The sequence below is a fragment of the Coregonus clupeaformis genome, chromosome 30 (assembly GCF_020615455.1).
Source record: "Coregonus clupeaformis isolate EN_2021a chromosome 30, ASM2061545v1, whole genome shotgun sequence".
In the NCBI taxonomy this organism is placed as follows: Eukaryota; Metazoa; Chordata; class Actinopteri; order Salmoniformes; family Salmonidae; genus Coregonus; species Coregonus clupeaformis.
The window spans coordinates 20,020,250-20,047,038 of record NC_059221.1 but is presented as its reverse complement, the minus strand read 5'-3'; the positions used below and the strand labels follow the sequence as shown (position 1 = coordinate 20,047,038).

The 26,789-nt window shown below is 45.2% G+C and overlaps 2 protein-coding genes across 3 annotated transcripts; both read right to left on the bottom strand.

Moving 5' to 3' along the window:
- Positions 1 to 306: 306 nt before the first annotated feature.
- LOC121545690 (CDK5 and ABL1 enzyme substrate 2) lies at positions 307 to 12,320 on the bottom strand. 2 transcript variants are annotated; one of them, XM_041856442.2, is made up of 9 exons: positions 11,777 to 12,320; positions 10,764 to 10,859; positions 3,157 to 3,234; positions 2,915 to 3,020; positions 2,664 to 2,835; positions 2,446 to 2,543; positions 1,317 to 1,423; positions 943 to 1,147; positions 307 to 726 (listed from the first exon to the last, which is right to left on the bottom strand). In XM_041856442.2, exons 1-9 carry the CDS (start codon positions 11,962 to 11,964, stop codon positions 586 to 588), a joined length of 1,191 nt encoding a protein of 396 aa, XP_041712376.1. In that variant the 5' UTR covers positions 11,965 to 12,320; the 3' UTR covers positions 307 to 585. The 2 variants fall into 2 exon arrangements, with proteins under 2 accessions (XP_041712376.1, XP_041712377.1); XM_041856443.2 differs by lacking the exon at positions 3,157 to 3,234.
- Positions 12,321 to 13,937: 1,617 nt separating this feature from the next.
- On the bottom strand, positions 13,938 to 23,397 carry LOC121545691 (XK-related protein 7). Its single transcript, XM_041856444.1, has 3 exons — positions 22,854 to 23,397; positions 20,438 to 20,637; positions 13,938 to 16,390 (listed from the first exon to the last, which is right to left on the bottom strand). Exons 1-3 carry the CDS (start codon positions 23,384 to 23,386, stop codon positions 15,432 to 15,434), a joined length of 1,692 nt encoding a protein of 563 aa, XP_041712378.1. The 5' UTR covers positions 23,387 to 23,397; the 3' UTR covers positions 13,938 to 15,431.
- Between the last annotated feature and the right edge of the window lie 3,392 nt (positions 23,398 to 26,789).

Below are 26,789 nucleotides of genomic sequence, written 5' to 3'. Positions count from 1 at the left end.
GCACCATTTACACATAAAAATGACTTTTCTGCACCTTTGGACGGTAAATGAAATGATTTCAAACTGATATGGCAACCATCAACATCAAAGCCTCCTCTCTGTGTGTTCTTACAGACACCCCCATTGGGATGCTACCCTACCCATCCTACACCCAGTTTGAGCTATTTTTCAGTCAATATTTAACCTGTACTGTTTGTACAAATAAACATGTTTGTTTTTTTATCGATCAGAATGCAATACACACCCCAGAAAGTTCGGAACAAACGGACACAACAAGAATCAAAACAAAGAAAAATCATAGTCCAATATCTTTGCAGAAAATATTCTTAATCCATCATATCAAGTCATATCAAGGGGTTCAACTCATGATAAAGAAGAATAAAAAATAAATATTGAGTACCGTACCCAAACCCTTTTATTCCCCCAGTTTGAATAAGGGGCATGTCGGCTGGGCTGACCTGCTACACCTAAACAGATTCTAGGGTAGAAGATGCCTCCCTCTGGGTGATGATCCAGGATCAGCATTTCCAATCAATATCCAAACTGGCCCCAGGCCAGTGCTCCAGGCCACTTCCAGGCTCCAGCCTAGCCCTGCTGCACCAGCCTGCGGTAGTGCGGCATGACCTTGCTGTCAGGGAGGTAGAGCCCCATCTCCAAGGCAACCAGGACAGGGAACTCCAATGGAATCAACTCCCGCCGGTTTATACGAAAACGTTCCTCCAGCTTCTGCTCTACCATAGAGGGAGGGGGGGAGCAACAAGATGGCTAAGAATCTGAATAGTACGGTATTTTCAATTCTTAGAAAAATGTATGTCACGCTCAAATGGGTGGGTTGAATAATATTGTATGTTATGTTAGTAGAGCTACTTGATTGTAGGTTGCTCTGGATAAGAGAGTCTGCTAAATGACTAAAATGTACATGTAAGAAATTGCTTCACTCACGTCAATCAGCTGTCGGACCTCCTGCTTCTTCAGATCACTGCTGATCTTAGCTGCCAGCAGGACGCAGGCAGCAGACACCAGCTTCCTGTTCTGTTTGTTCAGGCGGCCCTGCAGCACCAGTTTCTCAAAGTACACAAAGGCCATCGCCACCGTGACTGGCTGCAGACTGCACTCTTCTCCCACCGCACGAATCTCCCGCTTCAGGCTGTCAAACAGGAGGGAGGTTATGGTTGTGCATGGTAGGCAGATATGCAGGATTTGCATTTGTAAATGCATGGTTTGGAGACAAAGATACAAAGGGGAGTTTCAGACATCGATATAGACAGTGGATTTAAAAAAAGAATGTGTTGACTTATGTGTGCTCATGTCTGCACCTTCTTATCTTGCTGAGGGTCAGTTTGATATGGGGGAACTTCTCCTTGAACGTCTCATTCATGTCTTTTTTCAGGTCTGACGGCTTCACATACTCAATAACAGTCGTCTGGAAGACAGGGAACAAGATAAATATGAGAACTTTGCTTTCATCCTATTCATAGAGATTCCATGTAAGGGATAATCAACTCGGGGCTCTATGCGTTCTCTGGAAAATAATGAACGACGTGGAATGTGTGTTCTACGACGCGCTAGCGGAGTGTAACTGACCTTCCACGGAGTTGCATTATTTTCCAGAGAACGCATAGAGCCCCGAGTTGATTATCCCTTTTATACCATGGCTATAATTTAACTAATTTACTGCTAGAAATGTGTTCATTTGCAGGTAGAAATGTGTTCAACATCCACTGAAGTAGCTAGCAAGTTTTGACAGTAGTTGCCTTGGTAAGCAAACAGACTTGGTAGTTTAGCTAACCAAACCATCAGTCCTAGCTTGCTATTATGAAAAACAATTCGACTTTTGCTTTCAAAAGCAGCTCCAACATAGAACATGTAAGAACTATAGCCATTTAATTATACCGTGCGTTATAGGCAAATAATGCATGTTCTAGAAATCCCTTCAAGCCAATCAAAAACGAGTATTCAACAATGCCATGGTATAATTAAGCAATAAGGCCCAGGGGGTGTTGTATATGACCAATATACCATGGTTAAGGGCTGTTCTTAGGCACAACGCAAGGCAGAGTGCCTGGATACAGCCCTTAGCCATGGTATAGGCCATATACCACAAACCCCCGAGGTGCGTTATTGCTATTATAAACTGGTTACCAACGTAATTAGAGCGTAATTGTCATATCCGTGGTATACGGTCTGATATACCATGGCTGTCAGCCAATCAGCATTCAGGGCTCGAACCACCCAGTTTATAATATGATGTAATTTGTATTATGTGTAGTAAAGATTACTTGTCATAAAATTGCTTTATGATATGGATTGTTTTATGTTTATAATGGTGCTACTGTACAAAATCAGTGCATTCTGGAATGTCAGTGTGTCTTGTGATATATTGTCTAGTTACAAAGTCATGTGTTGAGGTGTGTGTTACATGTATCATTTTATATGAATGCTTACCATATATGATGCAAATATAAGAACTCTCTTGTGTCTCCCGCAAGGCCACTGAGGGTCACTGAGTAGGTAGGGATCATAGTCTGCCAGGTCTTCTATACCTGTAAAAATGGGTATTAAATCAAATGAGAAGACACACACACAGTAATGATTGCAAAAACAATTTGCCAGAGAAGAGAGAGAGTGTATGTAAGCCTCTATTCTAGTGAAGTGGAGCGTACTAGGGTCCTGTCCTATGGTGCTGTTGAGTCGAGACGGGTTGGTGTAGTTCTTCTGGCTGTTGCCTCGGTAACGGGACAGGGGGGTCTGTGTTGTGCTGGGCTCTAGTGGTCCACTGCTCTTCGGCCTCACCAGGGCATTAGTGGGAAAAAGGAACCGGGCGTACGATACCGTCTGACGAGGAAAGATGCATGTCAACTAACACAAAGCACAGACAGATAGTACGTAATCACACTCTCCAGTTCAACCTTACCTTTCCATATGCACCTAGCTCCACCCCCAGGCCCTCCAGGCCAGGGAACAGGTCAGAGCCCACCCCAGTGGACAGCCGTTGTCTCTGAGCCTCCAGCTTTGGGTCACTGGGTGGGCAGGAAGAGAAACTACTCATGTCACCATCATGCAGCTCCACATTAAAGCCTGTGATCATTATAACACAACTCCTTTCCTGAGGGCGATACATGACACCTCTAGTTGGTTGGGGCTGTGTGTTTGTACCTGAGGTGAATACATTCTCCATAGGGCAGCACTGAGAAAGCAGCACATAGAGACCGCTTGGCACAAATCAGCATAATCCTGCAGGACATAGATAGCAAGTACAGGCACACAAAACATACAGTGTCAGGCTACACAAACAACAGCTACAGTCACACACACTACTAAACTACAGCATTAGTACTGCACTTATTAGTACAATAAGTATACAAGGCAGGCAATACGCTTGACCTCATCTTTACTAGAGTCTGTTCGCCTACTAATCTCACGGCAACCGCCCTCCAGGTCTCTGATCACTAGTTTGTTTTCTGTCTCCCTTTCCTCCCACCCTAGCGCCGTTGTAATCTTCGCTCTCTCTCTCCCACTACTCTCCCCTCTTCTATCCTATCATCTTTCCCTTCTGCTAAATCCTTCTCCCTCCTGATTCTGCCTCTTCGACCCTACTCTCCTCCCTTTCCGCATCCTATGACTCGCACTGTCACCTTTCCTCTTGGCCAGCTCGGCCCTCCCCTCCTGCTCTGTGGCTGAGTGACTCATTGCGAGCTTACAGAACAGGGCTGTGGGCAGCTGAGTGACTCATTGCGAGCTTACAGAACAGGGCTGTGGGCAGCTGAGTGACTCATTGCGAGCCTACAGAACAGGGCTGTGGGCAGCTGAGTGACTCATTGCGAGCCTACAGAACAGGGCTGTGGGCAGCTGAGTGACTCATTGCGAGCCTACAGAACAGGGCTGTGGGCAGCTGAGTGACTCATTGCGAGCTTACAGAACAGGGCTGTGGGCAGCTGAGTGACTCATTGCGAGCTTACAGAACAGGGCTGTGGGCAGCTGAGTGACTCATTGCGAGCTTACAGAACAGGGCTGTGGGCAGCTGAGTGACTCATTGCGAGCTTACAGAACAGGGCTGTGGGCAGCTGAGTGACTCATTGCGAGCTTACAGAACAGGGCTGTGGGCAGCTGAGTGACTCATTGCGAGCTTACAGAACAGGGCTGTGGGCAGCTGAGTGACTCATTGCGAGCTTACAGAACAGGGCTGTGGGCAGCTGAGTGACTCATTGCGAGCTTACAGAACAGGGCTGTGGGCAGCTGAGTGACTCATTGCGAGCTTACAGAACAGGGCTGTGGGCAGCTGAGTGACTCATTGCGAGCTTACAGAACAGGGCTGTGGGCAGCTGAGTGACTCATTGCGAGCCTACAGAACAGGGCTGTGGGCAGCTGAGTGACTCATTGCGAGCTTACAGAACAGGGCTGTGGGCAGCTGAGTGACTCATTGTGAGCTTACAGAACAGGGCTGTGGGCAGCTGAGTGACTCATTGTGAGCTTACAGAACAGGGCTGTGGGCAGCTGAGTGACTCATTGCGAGCTTACAGAACAGGGCTGTGGGCAGCTGAGTGACTCATTGCGAGCTTACAGAACAGGGCTGTGGGCAGCTGAGTGACTCATTGCGAGCTTACAGAACAGGGCTGTGGGCAGCTGAGTGACTCATTGCGAGCTTACAGAACAGGGCTGTGGGCAGCTGAGTGACTCATTGCGAGCTTACAGAACAGGGCTGTGGGCAGCTGAGTGACTCATTGCGAGCTTACAGAACAGGGCTGTGGGCAGCTGAGTGACTCATTGCGAGCTTACAGAACAGGGCTGTGGGCAGCTGAGTGACTCATTGCGAGCTTACAGAACAGGGCTGTGGGCAGCTGAGTGACTCATTGCGAGCTTACAGAACAGGGCTGTGGGCAGCTGAGTGACTCATTGCGAGCATACAGAACAGGGCTGTGGGCAGCTGAGTGACTCATTGCGAGCTTACAGAACAGGGCTGTGGGCAGCTGAGTGACTCATTGCGAGCTTACAGAACAGGGCTGTGGGCAGCTGAGTGACTCATTGCGAGCTTACAGAACAGGGCTGTGGGCAGCTGAGTGACTCATTGTGAGCTTACAGAACAGGGCTGTGGGCAGCTGAGTGACTCATTGCGAGCTTACAGAACAGGGCTGTGGGCAGCTGAGTGACTCATTGTGAGCTTACAGAACAGGGCTGTGGGCAGCTGAGTGACTCATTGCGAGCTTACAGAACAGGGCTGTGGGCAGCTGAGTGACTCATTGCGAGCTTACAGAACAGGGCTGTGGGCAGCTGAGCTAAAACTTCTGGAGGACCTATCATCCTTTCACTCCTTCTTCTCTTCCTCTGTAACTCTAGGAAACCCTTTTCCACCTTCTCCTCCCTCTCTGCGGACAACTTTGTAAACCACTTTGAAAATAAAGTTGACGACATCCACTCCTCGTTCACTCAGCCTATTGAATCCACTGGTCCCACTCACACAGAACTACCCTATGCCTTGACCTCTTTCTACAGATGAAATCCTGCGACTAGTGAGATCCGGCCGCCCAACAACCTGCCCGCACGACCCCATCCTCCCTTCTCCCGTTCCTCATCCCTGACCACTGGCTGCATCCCCTCAGGCTTCAAAATGGCCCGAGTCGCTCCCCTCCTCAAGAACACTTGACCCCTCTGATGTAAAAAAAACTACAGACATGTATGCCTTCTTTTCTTTCCAAACAACTTGAGCGCTGTCTCTGACCAACTCTCTCGCAATCTCGCTCAGAATGATCTTCTTGACCCTAACCAGTCAGGCTTCAAGACGGGTCACTTAACCCGAGACTGCTCATCTCTATGTCACTGTGTCACGGAGGCTCACAGCACTGCCAAAGCTGACTCTCTCCTTCTGTTCTCATCCTCCTAGATCTATCCGCTGCCTTCGACACCATGAACCATCAGATCCTCCTCTCCACCCTCTCAGGACTTGGCATTTCAGGCTCTGCACACTATTGGATTGCATCCTACCTGGCAGGCCGCTCCTACCAGGTGACATGTAGAGGATCTGTATCTGCACCACATACTCTCACTACTGGTGTCCCCCAGGGCTCGGTTCTAGGCCCTCTCCTCTTCTCTCTATACACCAAGTCACTCTGCTCCATCATATCCTCACAATGGTCTCTCCTATCATGGCTATGCGGATGACACTCAACTACTTTACTCCTTTCCCCCTTCTGACACCCATGTGGTGACACACATCTCTGCGTGCCTGGCAGATATCTCAGCTTGGATGTCGGCCCACCACCTCAAGCTCAACAAGATGGCGTTGCTCTTCTTCCCGGGGAAGGCCTGTCTGCTCCAAGACCTCTCCATCACGGTTGACAACTCCATGGTATCCCCCTCCCAGAGTGCAAAGAACCTTGGCGTGACACTGGACAACACCCTGTCGTTCTCTTCAAACATCAAAGCAGTGACGCTCTCCTGCGGGTTCATGCTCTACAACATCTGTAGAGTACGACCCTACCTCACACAGGGAGCGGCGCAGGTCCTAATCCAGACACTTGTTTTCTCCCATCTGGACTACTGCAACATGCTGTTGGCTGAGCTCCCCGCTTGTGCCATCAAATCCCTGCAACTTGTCCAGAACGCTGCAGCACGCCTGGTGTTCAACTTTCACAAATTCTCCCATGTCACCCAGCTCCTCCGCACACTCCACTGGCTTCCAGTAGAAGCTCGCATCCACTACAAGACCATGGTACTTGCCTACGGAGAAGCAAGAGGAACTGCCCCTCCCTACTTTCAGGCTCTGCTCAAACCCTACACCCCAACCAGAGTACTCCGTTCTGCTACCTCTGGTCTCTTGGCCCTCCCACCCCTAAGGGAGGGCAGCTCCCACTCAGTCCTGGGCGTGAGCCTCCAGTCAAACAGGCGAAACTGGAAGTCCAGTCAAAGGACCAGCCCTGGACAAAAGTAGTGCACTAAAGGGAATAGGGCGCCATTTTGTGGGCGGCAGGTAGCCTAGCAGTTAAGAGCATTGGGCCAGTAACCAAAAGGTTGCTGGTTCGAATCCCCAAGCCAACTAGGTGAAAAATCTGTTGATGTGCCCTTGAGCAAAACACTTAACCCTAATTGCTCCTGTAAGTCGCTCTGGAGAAGAGTGTCTGCTAAATGACTCAAATGTAAATGAAGCTAGGACAGCAGTGTCTCTGACCATCTTCCAAAAACATCTTAAATAATCCCACAGCACCTCCCCAAAAAATAAAGAAACATCATACTTGACTCTTTTCCCTCTTACTAGCACTGACTTTGCTGATAGCTAAAGTATGTGGACATCCCTTCAAATTAGTGGATTTTGATATTTCAGCCACACCCATTGCTGACAGGTGTATAAAATCGAGCACACCGCCATGCAATCTCCATATTCAAACATTGGCAGTAGAATGGCCTTACTGAAGAGCTTAGTGACTTTCAACGTGGCACCGTCATAGTTTGTCAAATTTCTGCCCTGCTAGAGCTGCCCCGGTCAACTGTAAGTGCTCTCCTTATTATGAAGTGGAAACGTCTAGGAGCAACAACGGCTCAGCCGCGAAGCGGTAGGCCACACAAGCTCACAGAACGGGTGCTGAAGTGCGTAGCGCGTAAAAGTCGTCTGTCCTCGGTTGCAAAACTCCCTACAGAGTTCCAAACTGCCTCTGGAAGAAACGTCAGCACAAAAACTGTTTGTCGGGAGCTTCATGAAATGGGTTTCAATGGACGAGCAGCCACACACAAGCCAAAGATCACCATGCGCAATGCCAAGCGTAAGCTGGAGTGGTGTAAAGCTCGCTGCCATTGGACTGTGGAGCAGTGGAAACGAGTTCTCTGGAGTGATGAATCACGCTTCACCATCTGGCAGTCCGACGGATTAATCTAGGTTTGGCGGATGCCAGGAGAATGCTACCTGCCCGAATGCATAGTGTCAACTGTAAGGTTTGGTGGAGGAGGAATAATGGTCTGGGGCTGTTTTTCATGGTTCGGGCTAGGCCTCTTAGTTCCAGTGAAGGGAAATCTTAACGCTACAGCATACAATGACATTCTAGACGATTCTGTACTTCCAACTTTGTGGCAACAGTTTGGGGAAGGCCCTTTCCTGTTTCAGCATGACAATCCCCCGTGCACAAAGCGAGGTCCATACAGAAATGGTTTGTCGAGATCGGTGCAGAAGAACTTGACTGGCCTGCACAGAGCCCTGACCTCAACCCCATCGAACCCCTTTGGGATGAATTGGAACGCCGACTGCGAGCCAGGCCTAATCGCCCAACATCAGTGCCCGACCTCACTAATGCTCTTGTGGCTGAATGGAAGCAAGTCCCCGCAGCAATGTTCCAACATCTAGTGGAAAGCCTTCCCAGAAGAGTGGAGGCTGTTATAGCAGCAAAAGGGGGAACCAACTCCATATTAATGCCCATGATTTTGGAATGAGATGTTCGACAACCAGGTGTCCACATATTTTTGGCCATGTAGTGTACTTTGAGGAAAAATGTACTTACTATGACTGTGATATGTGGTTGTCCCACCTCGCTATCTTAAGATGAATGTACTAACTGTAAGTCGCTCCGGATAACAGCATCTGCTAAATTACTAAAATGTCAAATGTAATGTACATTACCAGGACAAAAACATGGTATACTGTAAACAACAGCGTCAGCCAACAAAGCTACTTCAGCCAGTCAACAGCAGCACTAGAGAAAAAAAATTGAGTGAGAAACTACAAACTACACAAAGTTAATACACAACCAATGCAGTATAAATCTGCTAACAGCTTAAAAACGACTGAGTAGCTCAAAGCAACTGTAAACAGCCAGCCATAGCACTTAGGCCTATCTATAGACAAGCTAAATCTACACACAACCGCTAAAGGCGCCAGTCTTCACAACACACCAGTCAATAACATACAACCTCAGCCAGCCCAGCAGCCTCTCCTTTGGGATCTCAGCCTTGCAGCTAAAGCTGGGGCCAGACCTTGGATAAGAGATGTTTATCTCACCTTGGGGGAAATACAGAAACCTTTTAAATCCCCTTCTCATCCTCTCCAGTGGTTTTACACAGTTATTTCAATGCTCTGTATAGCCTAAATACAAGTTCATAAGCAAAGCCAGAATTGTTGTGTAACTGGTTATTGCCAGAGCCATATATTAGAGAGTTGGGCCAACGTTTAGAATTGTTAATATTGTTCCAAGTCTAGACATTCAGTTACATAGCATTATTTAAATATTTCCCATGTAATGTTAATGGAGCACTAACATGGCTGCCATATAATTTTGAAGTGTCATGTAAATGCACTATAATGCTCATTTTAGACATTACACTGTGTACAAAACATTAGGAACACCTGCTTGTTCCATAACATAGCTTTCACCTGGTCAGTCTATGCTCCCTTATTGATGTCACTTGTTAAATCCACATCAAATCAGTGTAGGTGAAGGGGAGGAGACAGGTTAAAGGATTTTTAAGCCTTGATACAATTAAGACATGGATTGTGTATGTGTGCCATTCAGAGGGTGAATGGGCAAGACAAAATATTTAAGTGCCTTTGAACGGGGTATGGTAGTAGGTGCCAGGCGCACCGGTTTGAGTGTGTCAAGAACTGCAACGCTGCTGGATCTTTCACGCTCAACAGTTTCCTGTGTGTATAAAGAATGGTCCACCACCCAAAGGACATCCAGACAACTTGACAACTGTGGGAGGCATTGAAGTCAACATGGGCCAGCATCCCTGTAGAACGCTTTCGACACACACCTTCTAGAGTCCATGCTGTGACGAATTGAGGCTGTTCTGAGGGCAAGAGTGGGTGCAACTCAATATTAGGAAGGTGTTCCTAATGTTTTGTACACAGTGTTTATTTCCACATGTAAATATTAATGGGGTGCTAACATGGCTGGAGTGCCATGTAAATTGTCACATAATGCAGAAACCCAACTCTCTAAATACATGGCTCTGGTTATTGCTAAACGATGTTACAACACGTCAGCAACATGTGATACTGTATTCGCATTTTGGACACATGACACACAGGAGACTATGGGCATGATATTGTCTATGATTAAGTAATGTTCAGGTAGGGTGAAATGAGAGGGGTTCTAAAACTGTGTTTGCCTTGTTGAAACAGAGAAGATTACAAAAATGCATGTCTTATGTTTATGTCTCCAGGGAAACTTTTCTTTCTAAAGACAACCTAACATTAGGCTGTAGCCATAGCTCATGAAAACACATTGAGGAAGAGACAAAGTTCAACAGAGAGCGAATAGTCTGGGTGCAGCCTGAGCGTGATATTTCAGTCCCATCTTACATAAGGGGTGTTTTACTGTTATTGCCAGAGAGGGTTATATTTCCACAGGACACCTCTTTGGTGTTTTGATTTGTTTCCAAGGGTGGTTAAATTCACTGTTGCAATTCACCCAGTCCTGCTGTTACTCGTTTAGGGGGCTAGCTAAGTGAGCGATCTTAGTTCCAGCAGGTCTCTTAGTTAAAAGCCAAACGTATGTGTTTGCATTGCACGGGCTTAGTATAGAACTGGCTGTAAAACTACTTCATGGAAAACTCTTAAGGCCTTCGCAATCTTCTTCCCTCTTTTCTATAGACGGTACAATTATCAATTCAATTTAACTAATTTACTGTATGTCATGGAGTTGACTTAAATGCCATTTAGAATGCCTTTCTCGATCCCACTTATTGAGCCTACAGAAGAAAGTGTTATGTTTTGGTTGTTAATTTCATTAGAATACATGGTTTGCTCAACATCTCCTACACTCTCATCTACTACTTTAACTCACCTGCTGCCTCTTGTGTCGTACTGCCTCATACTCTTGATAAAGTGGACCTTCTTGGCCACCCTTGCGGGTCCTGGAGAGCCCAAATGATTCCGTGATCTAAGACAAAATGGAGAACCCAAAAAGATTTGTCAATTAAAACGTCAACATTAGTAAATGTCTAATGTCTGGACCAACAGATAGCAAGCAGTACCATATCATTTCTCAGTGAGTTTTAGAATATGGAGGTAGACCAATTCTGTGCATGAGGGGAATTAACAATGTTCTTGAAATAATAAATGAAGGAAGACCTTGTAGATTTCTTTATACCACATATTTGAATAACAAAGCCAAAATTACAATCTTAGGTGAGAGGGAGCTTAAGTAATTGTCTGGTTTTTCTAAAGATGATCAGAGAGAAGGAGCGGGAGAGAAAGACAGAAAAATATATGTGGGGTGGGGAAGGGAGAGATGAAAACACAGGACAAGATCTGACAATGATTTTAATGTTTACTTACACAAACCACAGCAGATAATGTTGTTAAAATAAGCAAACCAATAAACAAAATATGGAAAAACTATATCAGATAATTGTATGAGCCCTTAGTTTTATTTAGTGATATATTGTGCAGCACTTGTAGCTGCCTGCAACGTTTTTTATCTGACCTTGACAGGCAGATACGATTTTCTCAAATGGGGCAGTTGATAATATAAAAATATATAATCATAATATTATTGCCTTGAGAAAAACGCTGATTAAAAAAAAAAAAAAACTACAATTTCGAAGGTAGGTCTGGTAGACTGTGACCATTTGAATAACCATTGATTTCTATAATGAAACTACCTGTTGGAAATATGCGGAAGTAAGAACACCTTTATAAAATCAGGCCTATTCTGTCAAACGTTGAAACAGCCAATGTTGCTTACAATGAATACAAAAGCAGTGAGTTACACCTACAGACCCGACTGCTGGTCATCATGACAGATCCCTGATTGTTTACCACCCTAATAAAAATTGAGTAGCTAATATGTCCCACCTTTGACGTGTATCCCCCGGCACGGAATTCAGAGTCTGGAGCACAGATGGCGATTTGGCAATTGGATTGAAGGTCTGAGGTCCAGAAGTGGGGGACAGGGGAGTATCTGTGGGTACCATGGAGTCTACACCCTCAAAAAACACCTCACTGCACCCCACAGCAGCACTTGAGCCAGTGTCTGTAGACATATCCAAATTAGGAGGGACTGGGCTCAGTCCCCAGATCCCCGCCACAGTAGTAGCAGCGCCACCGGCCAAGTAAGGTGATACGTGGGGGAAGGTTCCGTAGGTACTCGGTGAAAATTGAGGGTGTCCAGTCGTATGTGCCCCAGCGGCGTCTCGACTTCCGAGCTCGGCTGCGTCCCTTTGACCGAGGTTTCCATTGCTGAGATGATATAAAGGCCGTCCGTCTAGAGATATGTTGTTCAGAAAAGAAAGAGCCGCCTGTCTCCGTTGTGAGTCTTTACCTTTTCGCAGGTGTTCTTTGTGTGATTTGGCAGGATTACTGTCTGTTTTACACTGACGACCGCACGCAGCAGTCGCCATTCTAGTAATAGAATGATTGATAGTGCGCATTGAGGAACGAATTTAGCCGGCGAGAGGACAACTCCACGCCCACCATAAGATGATTGGTTCAGACTTATCATTATGTAAATAACTTCGTTCTAGCGGATTGGCTGTGAGATATACACTGAGTATCCCAAACATTGGGAACCTCTTTTGCCCTCAGAACAGCCTCAGTTCGTCGGGGCATGGACTCTACAAGGTGTCGAAAGCGTTCCACAGGGATGCTGGCCCATGTTGACTCCAATGCCTCCCACAGTTGTGTCAATTTGGCTGGATGTCCTTTGGGTGGTGGACCATTCTTGATACATAAGGGAAACTGTTGAGCGTGAAAAACCCAGCAGCGTTGCAGTTCTTGACACAACCCCGTTCAAAGGCACTTAAATATTTTTCTTGCCCATTCACCCTCTGAATGGTACACGCACAATCCATGTCTCAATTGTATCAAGGCTTGAAAATCCTTCTTTAACCTGTCTCCTCCCTTCATCTACGCTGATTGAGGCGGATTTAACAAGTGACATCAATAAGGGGTCATAGCTTTCCCCTGGTCAGTCTGTCATGGAAAGAGCAGGTGTCCTTAATGTTTTGTACACTCAGTGTATAGATGCCATTTAGCAGACGCTTTTATCTAAAGCGACTTACGTCATGTGTGCATACATTTTATGCATGGGGATGAACAAACTATCCTGGCATTGAATCCTGGCATCCAAAGCAATACTCTACCAACTAAGCTACAGAGGACCACAGATGCTGGAGAGGGATTTGTAACAACTGGTAGATACATTGTAACAATGGATAGAGATACATACTGTAGGTACAACGGATATATACATCGTAGGCATAGCCAAGGGATTGTTATACATTAGGCCCTATGCATTTATTCAGCAAAACGTTGGACATCTTTGGAAATCTTAACCAATAGATTTTTATATACATTATTATAGTCCAATTACTCATTTCATCCTAATCACCAATCAGTGCACTTGCGTCTTCATGGTAAGTATAGGGATCCTCTTTATAATAGCCAACTATATTGAGAAGGTCGGTGATCATTTATATTGAATTACATTGTGCTGCAGATTTTCAATATTGTGCCCCTATATGAGATAAGAGCATGTAGAGTGGCTGGGAAGTGAACCGTTTTCTGTTGAAAATTATTATAAAAAATAAAGAATTTTGTGGAGAGAGCCCCACCTGGCCCAATGACCTCTGGCTGGACTCAGGTGCCAGCAGCCAACGGAGTAATGTTTCATAATCCACTGATCCACTGCTACATGAGACAGGATTTAGCTGTTTACCACTGGGCAATCTAATCAGAACAATCTGTCACTTTAGTAGAAGGATTTGCTCGTCTCTCTCTCCATCTGTCTCTGTACCTCTGTCTAATTGAATGATTCACATTTAAACCATTCTACAGTAGTTTGATAACTGTATTTAACTGACCTGAAAGCTGGATTTCCAGTTCCCACATATACATTTATGTATGTATGTATATTTGGGATAATTAGCTATATTTTGGATAGTTGTGGTTGCATTTGGTTTCTGAAAATCACACATTGAAAGAATGACTTGGTCATACAGAAGGTAAACACATTGCTCTTTATTTTCCCAACAACAACATAATGAAAGTCTTTTCTTTTTTTTTTCTGCAGTGACCAGCAACAGTCTGGAACGACCAGTTTAAGGCTTTGATTCTGGTATGTGTTTTTGAGGTACAGCCCAGACAAACCAGTATGGTTTGATGGATGAATCCAGACAAGAACACTGTATAAGTTAAGCCGTGGTGTTATACACAGACTCAACAGTTAGCACCAACATGGAGCCGTGGCTTCATAGTTCTGTGGCTATGTGGAGATACTGATTTCATCTGCGTGCTAACAGGATAATTGAGTTAACTGGACAGCATTAAGAACTAACGCCTCATCATCTTTCTACGACACAATATCATATGAACCCCAATGTACAACATACACGTGCACGAACAAGCGCACACACGCTCCTCACATAAAAATGCTCCCAGTTTCAACCTCTCAGCCACATAATGGTTCTGTCTTCTTCTGGATTTAAAGTTGATACGCTCCATTTTTTGTGTTAGAAAGAACACTTATTTATCGAGCAATGACAACCTAGATACACACGAAACACATACTGTATCATCCTCATGAAGATTGACAGATATCTAAACTATTTTATACACGGCATCCAGAGTCCAGACAAGTTAGACATAATATAGTAATCCATGGTACAGCAATCCTGCATATTCCGTATCCAGCCTACTTCCTGTTTGTTGTACTACAGGAACGTTGTGGTAATACCACACCAACTGTATAAAAACATAGTGTACTGAACATTCATCTCGATACATTTGTTCAATTTATGTTGCTCTTTAGAAATTGTCCTATGGATTTTCGACAATTTATTAAGGCTTTGAGATTACTTAAACATGCATAAATAGCTATGACAAATCACACACAGCAATAAGATCTTCCTTTGTCATCTTCAGGTTAAAATGTCCTGTTCCAGTAGCTCCATTAGATGGGTATGTATTAAGCATACCCATGTGACTTATTTACTGTTATGGTGTATTATCATAATAAATTAACAGAAATATTGTCATAGGTATTCATATGTTTAGGTATTGTCTCTGATGGTATTTGTCTTGGCTTGAGAGGACATTATTTTGAAGCACGTTCATTGAGGATGGTTTCCCTCTGATTGACAGCTAGCCACGAAGCCCAGCTCCTCTTTCGGTGTCCCTCTGCATGTTCACTGATCCCTAACCTCTGACCCCTGGCACATAATCCTCCCTGTACCATCCCCCTAACCTGAGAAATTATACTGACACCAAAACACACACCTCACCTAGTCACCTACTTAGGCCACATCAGACATTGTGTCTTTCTGTCCCAGACCTTTAATGTGAAAACATTTGGACACACTCCACCTCTCCTTGTCAGTGTACCCTTGATGCTTCACAACACCGAGGGGCTATAGAGCAGAACTGATCCTCAGAGAGAGTTAGTCAGCTGTGTGCCACTGTGGGGCCTTGCCGGCTGGCTGAAAGCCAGTTGAGTAACAGCACTCTCTGCGGTTCACACCGTGGTCTCATACTCCATCACCTCTGTGGGTGAGCCCAGACAGCGGTACTGGATCCTTGGTGTGACCGGAGCAGCACCCTCGAGCACCAGGATGGTTTTGCGCAGCCTGCGGTCGATGAAGTGGGCATCCCAGGCAGGGTACTTCTTCCTGGGCAAGTCAATACGGATGACTGGCCCCTCTGTACTAGGGGCGAGGGGTGGAAAAGTGGCCTTGGCTCCTCTTTTAAGTGTTCGTACTAGAAACACATCTGCATTAGCCCCTCCCATCTGCTCACGGTCTCCCCCTTTAGTCCTCTGCAGGGTCCTGGGGGGGCTGGCCACTACATCTGGAGGGAGAGAGGAAGCTGGGGAAAGGCAGGACTCCACTGTTACCTCCTCCGGCACCCCACATCCCCACCCTGAGATAGGACCGTCAGGGTGCAGCAGGCAGTAGTAGACGAACATAAAGAAGGTGCCCAGAGCGTAGCTACTGACCACCATGCACACTGTGAGCAGGGCATTAAAGTCTGAGGTCTGTGGGCCACGGTACAGATACCAGAATGTGGTGAGTGCCACGTTCTCAATAAATACAACCACGCTGTAGATGAGCATACGGCAGCGTGTGCGCCCCTCTCTTACGCTAAACCAACAGAAAACATACACAATGCCGACCACCATGTTATAGATTATCTCCTCCCATTTGGACATGCAGAAGTCTGTTTCGCCTTGAATGATCCAGAATGTCATGATGCACCAATGGGCCACGATGAAGATACCAAAGTAGAGTTGGAATACAGAGGCAAACAGAGCGAAGGCCATTGTACGAGCTCCGATGGTAAACAGGTGCCATAGGATTTGTACAATGACGGCCTTGTAGGACATGGGCAGCTTGTCGTCCCGGGAGTCCCTCAGAACCTTCTGGTAGGAGGCGATCATCCAGGACAGAGACATCAGAGAGGCAGAGGCTGAGAGGCCTGGAGAGAGAGATAGAGGCAGGGAGAGACAGGAGCCAGGCAGAAAGAGAGAGAGACAGAAAAATAAAAGTAGAGGTTTAGCAGTGTAAAAGGGTCTGGCAGTCATGAGATTAAAAGAACTCGCTGCTGAGCTGAGTGTCATGTGAAGCAGAAGGCTCCATTGTAGTCTAAGGAATGCTTCAGGCCAGGGAAACATTCCTACAATACAGACCAGTATGCTAGAATGTGTGTCAGCGTTTACCCATCTTTGTGGAGGGATTTTTAAATGAAGAATGGTGTGGATTGAAAATCTGGCAGTTCTGACGGAGTGATTTCACGTGTTGGGGAGTTTCAGAGGGTGATGTCACTAGTGAGTGATTATTAAGGTACAGTGGCTTGCGAAAGTATTCACCCCCCTTGGCATTTTTCCTATTTTGTTGCCTTACAACCTGGAATTAAAATTGATTTTTGGGGGGTTTGTATCATTTGATTTACACAACATGCCTACCACTTTGAAGATACAAAATATGTTTTATTGTGAAACAAACAAGAAATAAGACAAAAAAAGAAGAAAACTTGAGCGTGCATAACTATTCACCCCCCCAAAGCCACCTTTTGCAGCAATTACAGCTGCAAGTCTCTTGGGGTATGTCTCTATAAGCTTGGCACATCTAGCCACTGGGATTTTTGCCCATTCTTCAAGGCAAAACTGCTCCAGCTCCTTCAAGTTGGATGGGTTCCACTTGTGTACAGCAATCTTTAAGTCATACCACAGATTCTCAATTGGATTGAGGTCTGGGCTTTGACTAGGCCATTCCAAAACATTGAAATGTTTCCCCTTAAACCACTTGAGTGTTTCTTTATCAGTATGCTTAGGGTCATTGTCCTGCTGGAAGGTGAACCTCCGTCCCAGTCTCAAATCTCTGGAAGACTGAAACAGGTTTCCCTCAAGAATTTCCCTATATTTAGCGCCATCCATCATTCCTTCAATTCTGACCAGTTTCCCAGTCCCTGCCGATGAAAAACATCCCCACAGTATGATGCTGCCACCACCATGCTTCACTGTGGGGATGGTGTTCTCGGGGTGATAAGAGGTGTTGGGTTTGCGCCAGACATAGCCTTTTCCTTGATGGCCAAAAAGCTCAATTTTTGTCTCATCTGACCAGAGTACCTTCTTCCATATGTTTGGGGAGTCTCCCACATGCCATTTGGCAAACGTGTTTTCTTAATTTTTTCTTTAAGCAATGGCTTTTTTTCTGGCCACTCTTCCGTAAAGCCCAGCTCTGTGGAGTGTATGGCTTAAAGTGGTCCTATCAACAGATACTCCAATCTCCGCTGTGGAGCTTTGCAGCTCCTTCAGGGTTATCTTTGGTCTCTTTGTTGCCTCTGATTAATGCCCTCCTTGCCTGGTCCATGAGTTTTGGTGGGCGGCCCTCTCTTGGCAGGTTTGTTGTTGTCACACCCTGGCTCTGGGGACTCTACAGTGGGGAAAAAAAGTATTTAGTCAGCCACCAATTGTGCAAGTTCTCCCACTTAAAAAGATGAGAGAGGCCTGTAATTTTCATCATAGGTACACGTCAAATATGAGAGACAAATTGTGGAAAAAAATTCCAGAAAATCACATTGTAGGATTTTTAAGGAATTTATTTGCAAATTATGGTGGAAAATAAGTATTTGGTCACCTACAAACAAGCAAGATTTCTGGCTCTCACAGACCTGTAACTTCTTCTTTAAGAGGCTCCTATGTCCTCCACTCGTTAACTGTATTAATGGCACCTGTTTGAACTTGTTATCAGTATAAAAGACACCTGTCCACAACCTCAAACAGTCACACTCCAAACTCCACTATGGCCAAGACCAAAGAGCTGTCAAAGGACACCAGAAACAAAATTGTAGACCTGCACCAGGCTGGGAAGACTGAATCTGCAATAGGTAAGCAGCTTGGTTTGAAGAAATCAACTGTGGGAGCAATTATTAGGAAATGGAAGGCATACAAGACCACTGATAATCTCCCTCGATCTGGGGCTCCACGCAAGATCTCACCCCGTGGGGTCAAAATGATCACAAGACCGGTGAGCAAAAATCCCAGAACCACACGGGGGGACCTAGTGAATGACCTGCAGAGAGCTGGGACCAAAGTAACAAAGCCTACCATCAGTAACACACTACGCCGCCAGGGACATAAATCCTGCAGTGCCCTGCTTAAGCCAGTACATGTCCAGGCCCGTGCTAGAGTGCATTTGGATGATCCAGAAGAGGATTGGGAGAATGTCATATGGTCAGATGAAACCAAAATAGAACTTTTTGGTCAAAACTCAACTCGTCGTGTTTCGAGGACAAAGAATGCTGAGTTGCATCCAAAGAACACCATACCTACTGTGAAGCATGGGGGTGGAAACATCATGCTTTGGGGCTGTTTTTCTGCAAAGGGACCAGGACGACTGATCCGTGTAAAGGAAAGAATGAATGGGGCCATGTATCATGAGATTTTGAGTGAAAACCTCCTTCCATCAGCAAGGGCATTGAAGATGAAACGTGGCTGAGTTTTTCAGCATGACAATGATCCCAAACACACCGCCCGGGCAACGAAGGAGTGGCTTCGTAAGAAGCATTTCAAGGTCCTGGAATGGCCTAGCCAGTCTCCAGATCTCAACCCCATAGAAAATCTTTGGAGGGAGTTGAAAGTCCGTGTTGCCCAGCGACAGCCCCAAAACATCACGCTCTAGAGGAGATCTGCATGGAGAAAGGGCCAAAATACCGTGTGTGAAAACCTTGTGAAGACTTACAGAAAACGTTTGACCTGTGTCATTGCCAACAAAGGGTATATAACAAAGTATTGAGAAACTTTTGTTATTGACCAAATACTTATTTTCCACCATAATTTGCAAATAAATTCATAAAAAATCCTACAATGTGATTTTCTGGATTTTTTTTCCTCATTTTGTCTGTCATAGTTGACGTGTACCTATGATGAAAATTACAGGCCTCTCTCATCTTTTTAAGTGGGAGAACTTTCACAATTGGTGGCTGACTAAATACTTTTTTTCCCCACTGTATATGTTGAGCCAGGGTGTGTAGATTCTATGTGTTTGAGTTCTGTGTTGTAGTTCTATGTGTTCTATTTCTATGTTGGCCAGTGTGGTTCTCAATCAGAGGCAACGAGTGTCAGCTGTGGCTGGTTGTCTCTGATTGGGAACCACATTTAAACAGGCTGTTTTCCCACAGTAGTTGTGGGATCTTGTTCCTTTTGGTTTGTTCCGTGTTGGTTGTTTAACCTAGGACGTCACGTTATTCGTTTATTGTTTTGTTCGTGTTATCACTTTGGATAATAAAGTATGTTTGCCTTCAACGCTGCGCCTTGGTCTACTCCGTTCAACGATCGTGACAGTTGTGGTGCCACATTCTTTCCATTTTTTAATAATGGATTTAATGGTGCTCTGTGGGATGTTCAAAGTTTCAGATATTTTTTTTATAACCCAACCCTGATCTGTACTTCTCCACAACTTTGTCCCTGACCTGTTTGGAAAGCTCCTTGGTCTTCATGGTGCAGCTTTCTGGGTGGTGCCCCTTGCTTAGTGGTGTTGCAGACCCTGGAGCCTTTCAGAACAGGTGTATATATACTGAGATCATGTGACACTTAGATTCCACACAGGTGGACTTTATTTAACTAATTATGTGACTTCTGAAGGTAATTGGTTGCACCAAATCTTATTTAGGGGCTTATTTACATATGCACGCACCACTTTTCCATTATTTTTTATTTTTTGAAACAAGTAATTTTTTTTACAGGTTGTAATGCAACAAAATAGGAAAAACGCCAAGGGGGATGAATACTTTTGCAAGGCACTGTATAGGCATAAGCAATATATATGGGTTTGGGTATAGAATGTGTCAAGATACTGGGTAATTTGAGATGGTGATGTCACTAGTGAGTGATTAGTAAGGTAAAGGACGTGTCAATGTCAAGGATAGGTCATCACTGTGGATTGTATGGGGGAGTTTGAGATGGTGATGCCACTAGTAATTATTAAGGTTCAGGACAGTTTTTGTGTTCAGACCGTGACTCACCCTGCAGCGGGAGGACCTGGCTGGCCTGGACCATGATGCTGAGCTGCAGGACCAGCTGGGGGGCGCTCTTTAGGAAGGACTCCAGCAGGCGCAGCATGCTGATGTCAGCACTCTCAAACATCATGCGCCAGTAGAAGTGACGGCGCTCATGGTCCCCACGCCAGCGACTCTGCACCCCCAAGTACAGGGCATGGACATACCTGTGGAACATCAGAGGGGAAGAGGGAGGTGGGGGGGTAGGGACAGAGAGGGAAGGGCATGAGTATGATATTAGAATCATGTCCAAATTTGTGAGAGCTATCAAGAAACACTCCATATCATTCTGTTTTAGCCACATGCCAGCACCATCTCAAGACAGATGGCTCAGTGCAGCCTCAGTCCAGCCTCATTCTAGCAACTGAACTTCAAACTCCAGACAGCCTGGGAGCTGTCACTCCATCCAGACAGAATAACTGGTAATAGTTTGTCGTCTCTTGGTAGAGTGCCACTGAGCATGAATCTGACTGGTCACTTCATCCTGTCCTCTCTAGGCTACAGAAGTGATCGCTTTGACAATATAAAATGTGGCTTCCTCATTTGACTTCAACCTCTCTAAATGTAGTGACTGTTTTTGTCATGAGTCATTACCTCCGACTGATTGTGTGAAAGATAAATGTTTCTCTGTGATGGTGGAACCGGAACTAAATGTGGCTCGGTGATGGCTAGAGGGAGGATGGGACAAAACAGAGCCCTGTCCTATAGTATCTCAATGAGCCTAGTGAACCAGGAGGGAGTGAGTATAACCCTTTTTGTTCTGGTTTCCTCTGCCTGGGGATGTCATATACACACACAGAACACACAGACATGCATGCTATAGTTGCCCACTGATGATTATTCTCATTCAAAGTGGTCCAAAAGCATTCTGCCATGCCACTCCCATCTAATATCATCCAAGCTGATTGAAATGTAATGACAACATGCTTTGCTGACCACAGAACAGCATCATTAGCCTTTACTCGCCTCCATCCCTGTGCACCTGTCTGTCTGTGTATCAGTGACAGTTAATTCCTGAGTCAACACCTGAGGGTAAAACATACAATGGTAATCCTCTTTAATGCGCAGACACGCCATTCCGAGACCAGCCGCATGGAACAGAGCACACACAACAGCTTTAATGGAATTACAGCTAATACCACTTTGCCTCAGAGACTTTCAATAGACTCCTCAGACTGGACGGTACCGTGTCTCAATCTATACGAGGAAATAAAGAATATGTAAATCCTGCCCATGGAGTAATCTAAAATCCAATCAAAACTAAACCAATTTGATTTATCACATGCGCTGAATACAACTGGGGTAGACTTTATAGTGAAATGCTTGCTTACAAACATTTCCCAATGATGCAGTTTAAAGATGCAGATGCAGTGAAAAAGACCAGTTAACTGATTTTGCAAAGAAAGAAATGATGGCGTGGTTGTCTATTCAAATAGTGTTTCTACAGTAGATCATGTGCTGGCAGACTCATTCAAGTGACAGTGAATTGACCTAAAGGCCAATCCCTCACAGGTAAATTGACATACAGTTGCCTAGCTATGTAAACTTACTTTCTGTCCCAGGGGAACAGTGAGAGAGAGAGAGAAAGAGAGAGAGAGGTGGGGGATAAAAGGACATAGAGAATGAATGATTTGCCTCTGAGGTCTGTATCACTGGCTGCTGTAAATACAATTAGCCTACCAGTCTTCTCACTACAGTTCAAAGGCACAGCTAGAGCCTGTCAAAACCAATCATCACAGACTATGGCTGATTCCGAAGACTACTACTTCTGTATCTGTGGCTGAGTAGACCTCCAGAGCCATATATCTGCACTGTGAAATGCAATGAGACTAAGATATATTTGTTACATCCTCCTAACATGTCTAGCCTATTTTCCATATTTGGCATGTATGGCATAGATAGAAAATCCATAACATAGGAAATCCATGCCCTGATATCAAATCCTAACACTCCCCATCTCACAGAAGACCCGACACTTTCACACTCAAACGATGGAAGTTAGACAAAGGGGATTTGTGTGTTCATAAAGCAGACGGTGTGGATGAGTAGACGATTTTCCCCGGGAGATTATTGACCTAGAAGCTCGTGAGGGGGGAGGAGCTTACAACTCCCTTCCTTCGTTACCAGACGTCAAAGAAAGCGATACAAAAGACATATCGACATTGTGAATAGAGTAGCCTTCTCTGGGTGAGTTTAGTTTAGTAGGGAAAAGGCTGAAATTAGGATATGTGTTTAACAATAATGTTCAAAATTGAGCTGTTAAAACAAACCAAGATATAGTAGACTAGTAGGGCTTTTGGAATGTTTTGATCACCATCTAAGCAGAACCCCGTCTCACACACACGTTCAAGCCAGTACAGTATCCGTGTATGAGTGATCTTACCTCCAGACCTGTGCTAGCTGAAATATATGGATGAAGCATTGAAAGAGCCACATAAAGGCTCTGCAGCAGCCCCGGGCGCCTCCCATAGTGCCGGTCGTAGGCAATGCCCCGACCGCTGCATCGCGGCCAGCAACCCCTTGATCGCTGTCCTTGGTGCTGAAATGGCTCTTCGCGTCCGATGCTGCGACCACGGCAGCTGCGGCTGTGCTACTGTCGTTGGTATCCGAATAATCATAGGCGAACCACCTAAAACTCAACACCTGAACCACCACAGATGGAACGATCACGAAGACCAGTGTCAATGCAAACCACCAGTAGTTCCGCCTGAGGTAGTAGTCCGCGGCCAGCCACAGGTCTGAGGCCCCGTCCGAAAAGAAGACCAAAAGGGCACATAGCGTCCAGCTGCAGTCGAGGAGCGAGTAGCGCTTCCTAGCAGGGTGGCACTGAAGCGAACGTTGATCTGAACCGGACAGGCACTCGGGCAGGATGTCATTTCGCAACGAGACGGGTGCACCATCAGATTTAGCGGCCATGTTTGTTTTAGAGAAGAGGGAGATGGGAAATGATGAAAAGGGGGAGGGGGTCGCGTATGTGTGTGAATGCATACGTGTGGGGGAGAAAGGGAGGGAGGAAAGGCGAGGGGAGGTGAGAAAGCGAAAACTATATTTCATAATAAATCCTGACCAAAAATTTGATTTATTTAGCTCTACCATACAACAGAAAATGAACAGTGAAATGTTAGCACGCTTGATCATCATAAGATGAATGATTGTGCGGTTTTCTTTAAGACTGCATTTGCACTGGCAGGGGAGCCATGATGAAACAGTTGGACGTTTCATCAGTGCTGAACTGAACAGTGCTGAGATGGCCGTTTTGAGAACACAGCACAGGGATCATCAACTAGATTCAGCCCCGGGCCGATTTTATGTTGAATGGATGGTCAGGGGGCCGGAACATAATACAAATAATTTGTAGACAGCAAATTAACCGCAAGAAGCCCAAACACATATACTGTTTCACTAAAACATAATAAATTCAAGCCTTGCTTAAATTTGTATTCGATCATGTGTCTCTCTATTATGTGGGAATAATGGGGAAAATATTTATTAAATTAAAATCAGCTGATTTCCTGGTGTTTTTACTGTCTTTTATGTCGAGCAATGAACATTTTACAAATAGGGGGGACTCAGAAAACTTGGGGGGCGAAATGAAATCACCCGCGGGCCGCCAGTTGGGGAACCCTGACATAGCAGATGTTAAAATGTCATTTTACAAGTGCATTCAGTCCTTTGCTTCATATGAGTAGGCCTAATTTGCTCTAAAGGAGCTTGTTGCTCCTCTGTGTAGTTTAGGCCTACATGATCCATGTGCCACAAAGATACTGTACTTGAAAAATGTCTTAATAGACTACACATTAAATACCAAGAAAGGCATACTATGATGATGTGACACACATAGCCTATCAAACCTGACTAAAAGCAGGTGCCTATGCCTCCTAGTACAGTCTGTAATTATAATGACACCTTCTGGTAGCAGGGGAGGCCCCAGGCAGAGGCCCCATTGTCTTTCCCATTCACCCTCTGAATGGCACACATACAGTGAGGGAAAAAAGTATTTGATCCCCTGTTGATTTTGTACGTTTGCCCACTTACAAAGAAAAATGATCAGTCTATAATTTTAATGGTAGGTTTATTTGAACAGTGAGAGACAGAATAAGAACAAAAAAATCCAGACAAACGCATGTCAAAAATGTTATAAATTGATTTGCATTTTAATGAGGGAAATAAGTATTTGACCCCCTCTCAATCAGAAAGATTTCTGGCTCCCAGGTGTCTTTTATACAGGTAATGAGCTGAGATTAGGAGCACACTCTTAAAGGGAGTGCTCCCAATCTCAGCTTGTTACCTGTATAAAAGACACCGGTCCACAGAAGCAATCAATCAATCAGATTCCAAACTCTCCACCATGGCCAAGACCAAAGAGCTCTCCAAGGATGTCAGGGACAAGATTGTAGACCTACACAAGGCTGGAATGGGCTACAAGACCATCGCCAAGCAGCTTGGTGAGAAGGTGACAGCAGTTGGTGTGATTAATCGCAAATGGAAGAAACACTAAATAACTGTCAATCTCCCTCGGCCTGGGGCTCCATGCAAGATCTCAACTCGTGGAGTTGCAATGATCATGAGAACGGTGAGGAATCAGCCCAGAACTACACGGGAGGATCTTGTCAATGATCTCAAGACAGCTGGGACCATAGTCACCAAGAAAACAATTGGTAACACACTACGCCGTGAAGGACTGAAATCCTGCAGCGCCCGCAAGGTCCCCCTGCTCAAGAAAGCACATATACAGGGCCGTCTGAAGTTTGCCAATGAACATCTGAATGATTCAGAGGAGAACTGGGTGAAAGTGTTGTGGTCAGATGAGACCAAAATGGAGCTCTTTGGCATCAACTCAACTCGCTGTGTTTGGAGGAGGAGGAATGCTGCCTATGACCCCAAGAACACCATCCCCACCGTCAAACACGGAGGTGGAAACATGCTTTGGGGGTGTTTTTCTGCTAAGGGGACAGGACAACTTCACTGCATCAAAGGGACGATGGACAGGGCCATGTACCGTCAAATCTTGGGTGAGAACCTCCTTCCCTCAGCCAAGGCATTGAAAATGGGTCGTGGATGGGTATTCCAGCATGACAATGACCCAAAATACATGGCCAAGGCAACAAAGGAGTGGCTCAAGAAGAAACACATTAAGGTCCTGGAGTGGCCTAGCCAGTCTCCAGACCTTAATCCCATAGAAAATCTGTGGAGGGAGCTGAATGTTCGAGTTGCCAAATGTCAGCCTCGAAACCTTAATAACTTGGAGAAGATCTGCAAAGAGGAGTGGGACAAAATCCCTCCTGAGATGTGTGCAAACCTGGTGGCCAACTACAAGAAACATCTGACCTCTGTGATTGCCAACAAGGGTTTTGCCACCAAGTACTAAGTCATGATTTGCGGAGGGGTCAAATACTTATTTCCCTCATTAAAATGCAAATCAATTTATAACATTTTTGACATGTGTTTTTCTGGATTTTTTTGTTGTTATTCTGTCTCTCACTGTTCAAATAATTCTACCATTAAAATGTGATGATCATTTCTTTGCCAGTGGGCAAACGTACAAAATCAGCAGGGGATCAAATACTTTTTTCCCTCACTGTACACAATCCATGTCTCAATTGTTTCAAGGCTTAAAAATCCTTCTTTAACCTGTCTCCTCCACTTCATCTACACTGATTGAAGTGGATTTAACAGGTGACATCAATAAGGGATCATAGCTTTCACTTGGATTCACCTGGTCAGTCTATGTCATGGAAAGAGTAGGTGTTCCTAATGTTTTGTGCACTCAGTGTATGTAGCCCAAGTATCTGATGCTGTCTGGCCAAAGAGAATATCACATGCCATACTCTTTTTGGTCAGACAGCATCAGGTACATGGGCTACACATACTGTACATGTCCTCTGCTTTGACAATGATGGCAGTATTATCAGCAGCACCTGTCTTTTTACTAAAGAAATGTGTTAACTTAGGTAATTTTTCTGTTGAAATTAAATATTTTTCTTTTCTCTGCCCCGCTCTGAAAGCGCCTCATTGCTGCAGCGTAATTTCAATCAAAGTCACATTTACAATCATATTGCGTGAAACAATGCACGGGAACTCTGTCAGGGCGGAAAAGTCCATTATTATGAACCAGTCCGTGGGTGATTAATAAACTTTGAACACAGAGCAAGGCTTCAATCGCAGAGGGACATCAGGGAATGCTGTCTCTTTTTACTGAGACGTGGCTTACGTACAATACACTCGATTCTGCTATTCAACTACACCGCTTCCCCATATTCCGAATGGATCTAACGGCGGCTTCTGGTAAGTCGGGGGGAGAGGTATGTTTTCTCAAACA

What these genes read in the sequence shown, in the direction of transcription:
- LOC121545690 (XM_041856442.2), bottom strand. Translation starts at nt 11,964, where the DNA reads ATGTCTACAGACACTGGCTCAAGTGCTGCTGTGGGGTGCAGTGAGGTG. An exon ending in AGCTAGGTGCATATGGAAAG is followed by an intron (nt 2,836 to 2,914) that starts GTAAGGTTGAAC and finishes TTTCCTCGTCAG; the next exon opens with ACGGTATCGTACGCCCGGTT. An exon ending in ACCCTCAGCAAGATAAGAAG is followed by an intron (nt 1,148 to 1,316) that starts GTGCAGACATGA and finishes CCTGTTTGACAG; the next exon opens with CCTGAAGCGGGAGATTCGTG.
- LOC121545691 (XM_041856444.1), bottom strand. Translation starts at nt 23,386, where the DNA reads ATGGCCGCTAAATCTGATGGTGCACCCGTCTCGTTGCGAAATGACATC. An exon ending in CAGCTAGCACAGGTCTGGAG is followed by an intron (nt 20,638 to 22,853) that starts GTAAGATCACTC and finishes GATGTTCCACAG; the next exon opens with GTATGTCCATGCCCTGTACT. An exon ending in CCAGGTCCTCCCGCTGCAGG is followed by an intron (nt 16,391 to 20,437) that starts GTGAGTCACGGT and finishes CTCTCTCTCCAG; the next exon opens with GCCTCTCAGCCTCTGCCTCT.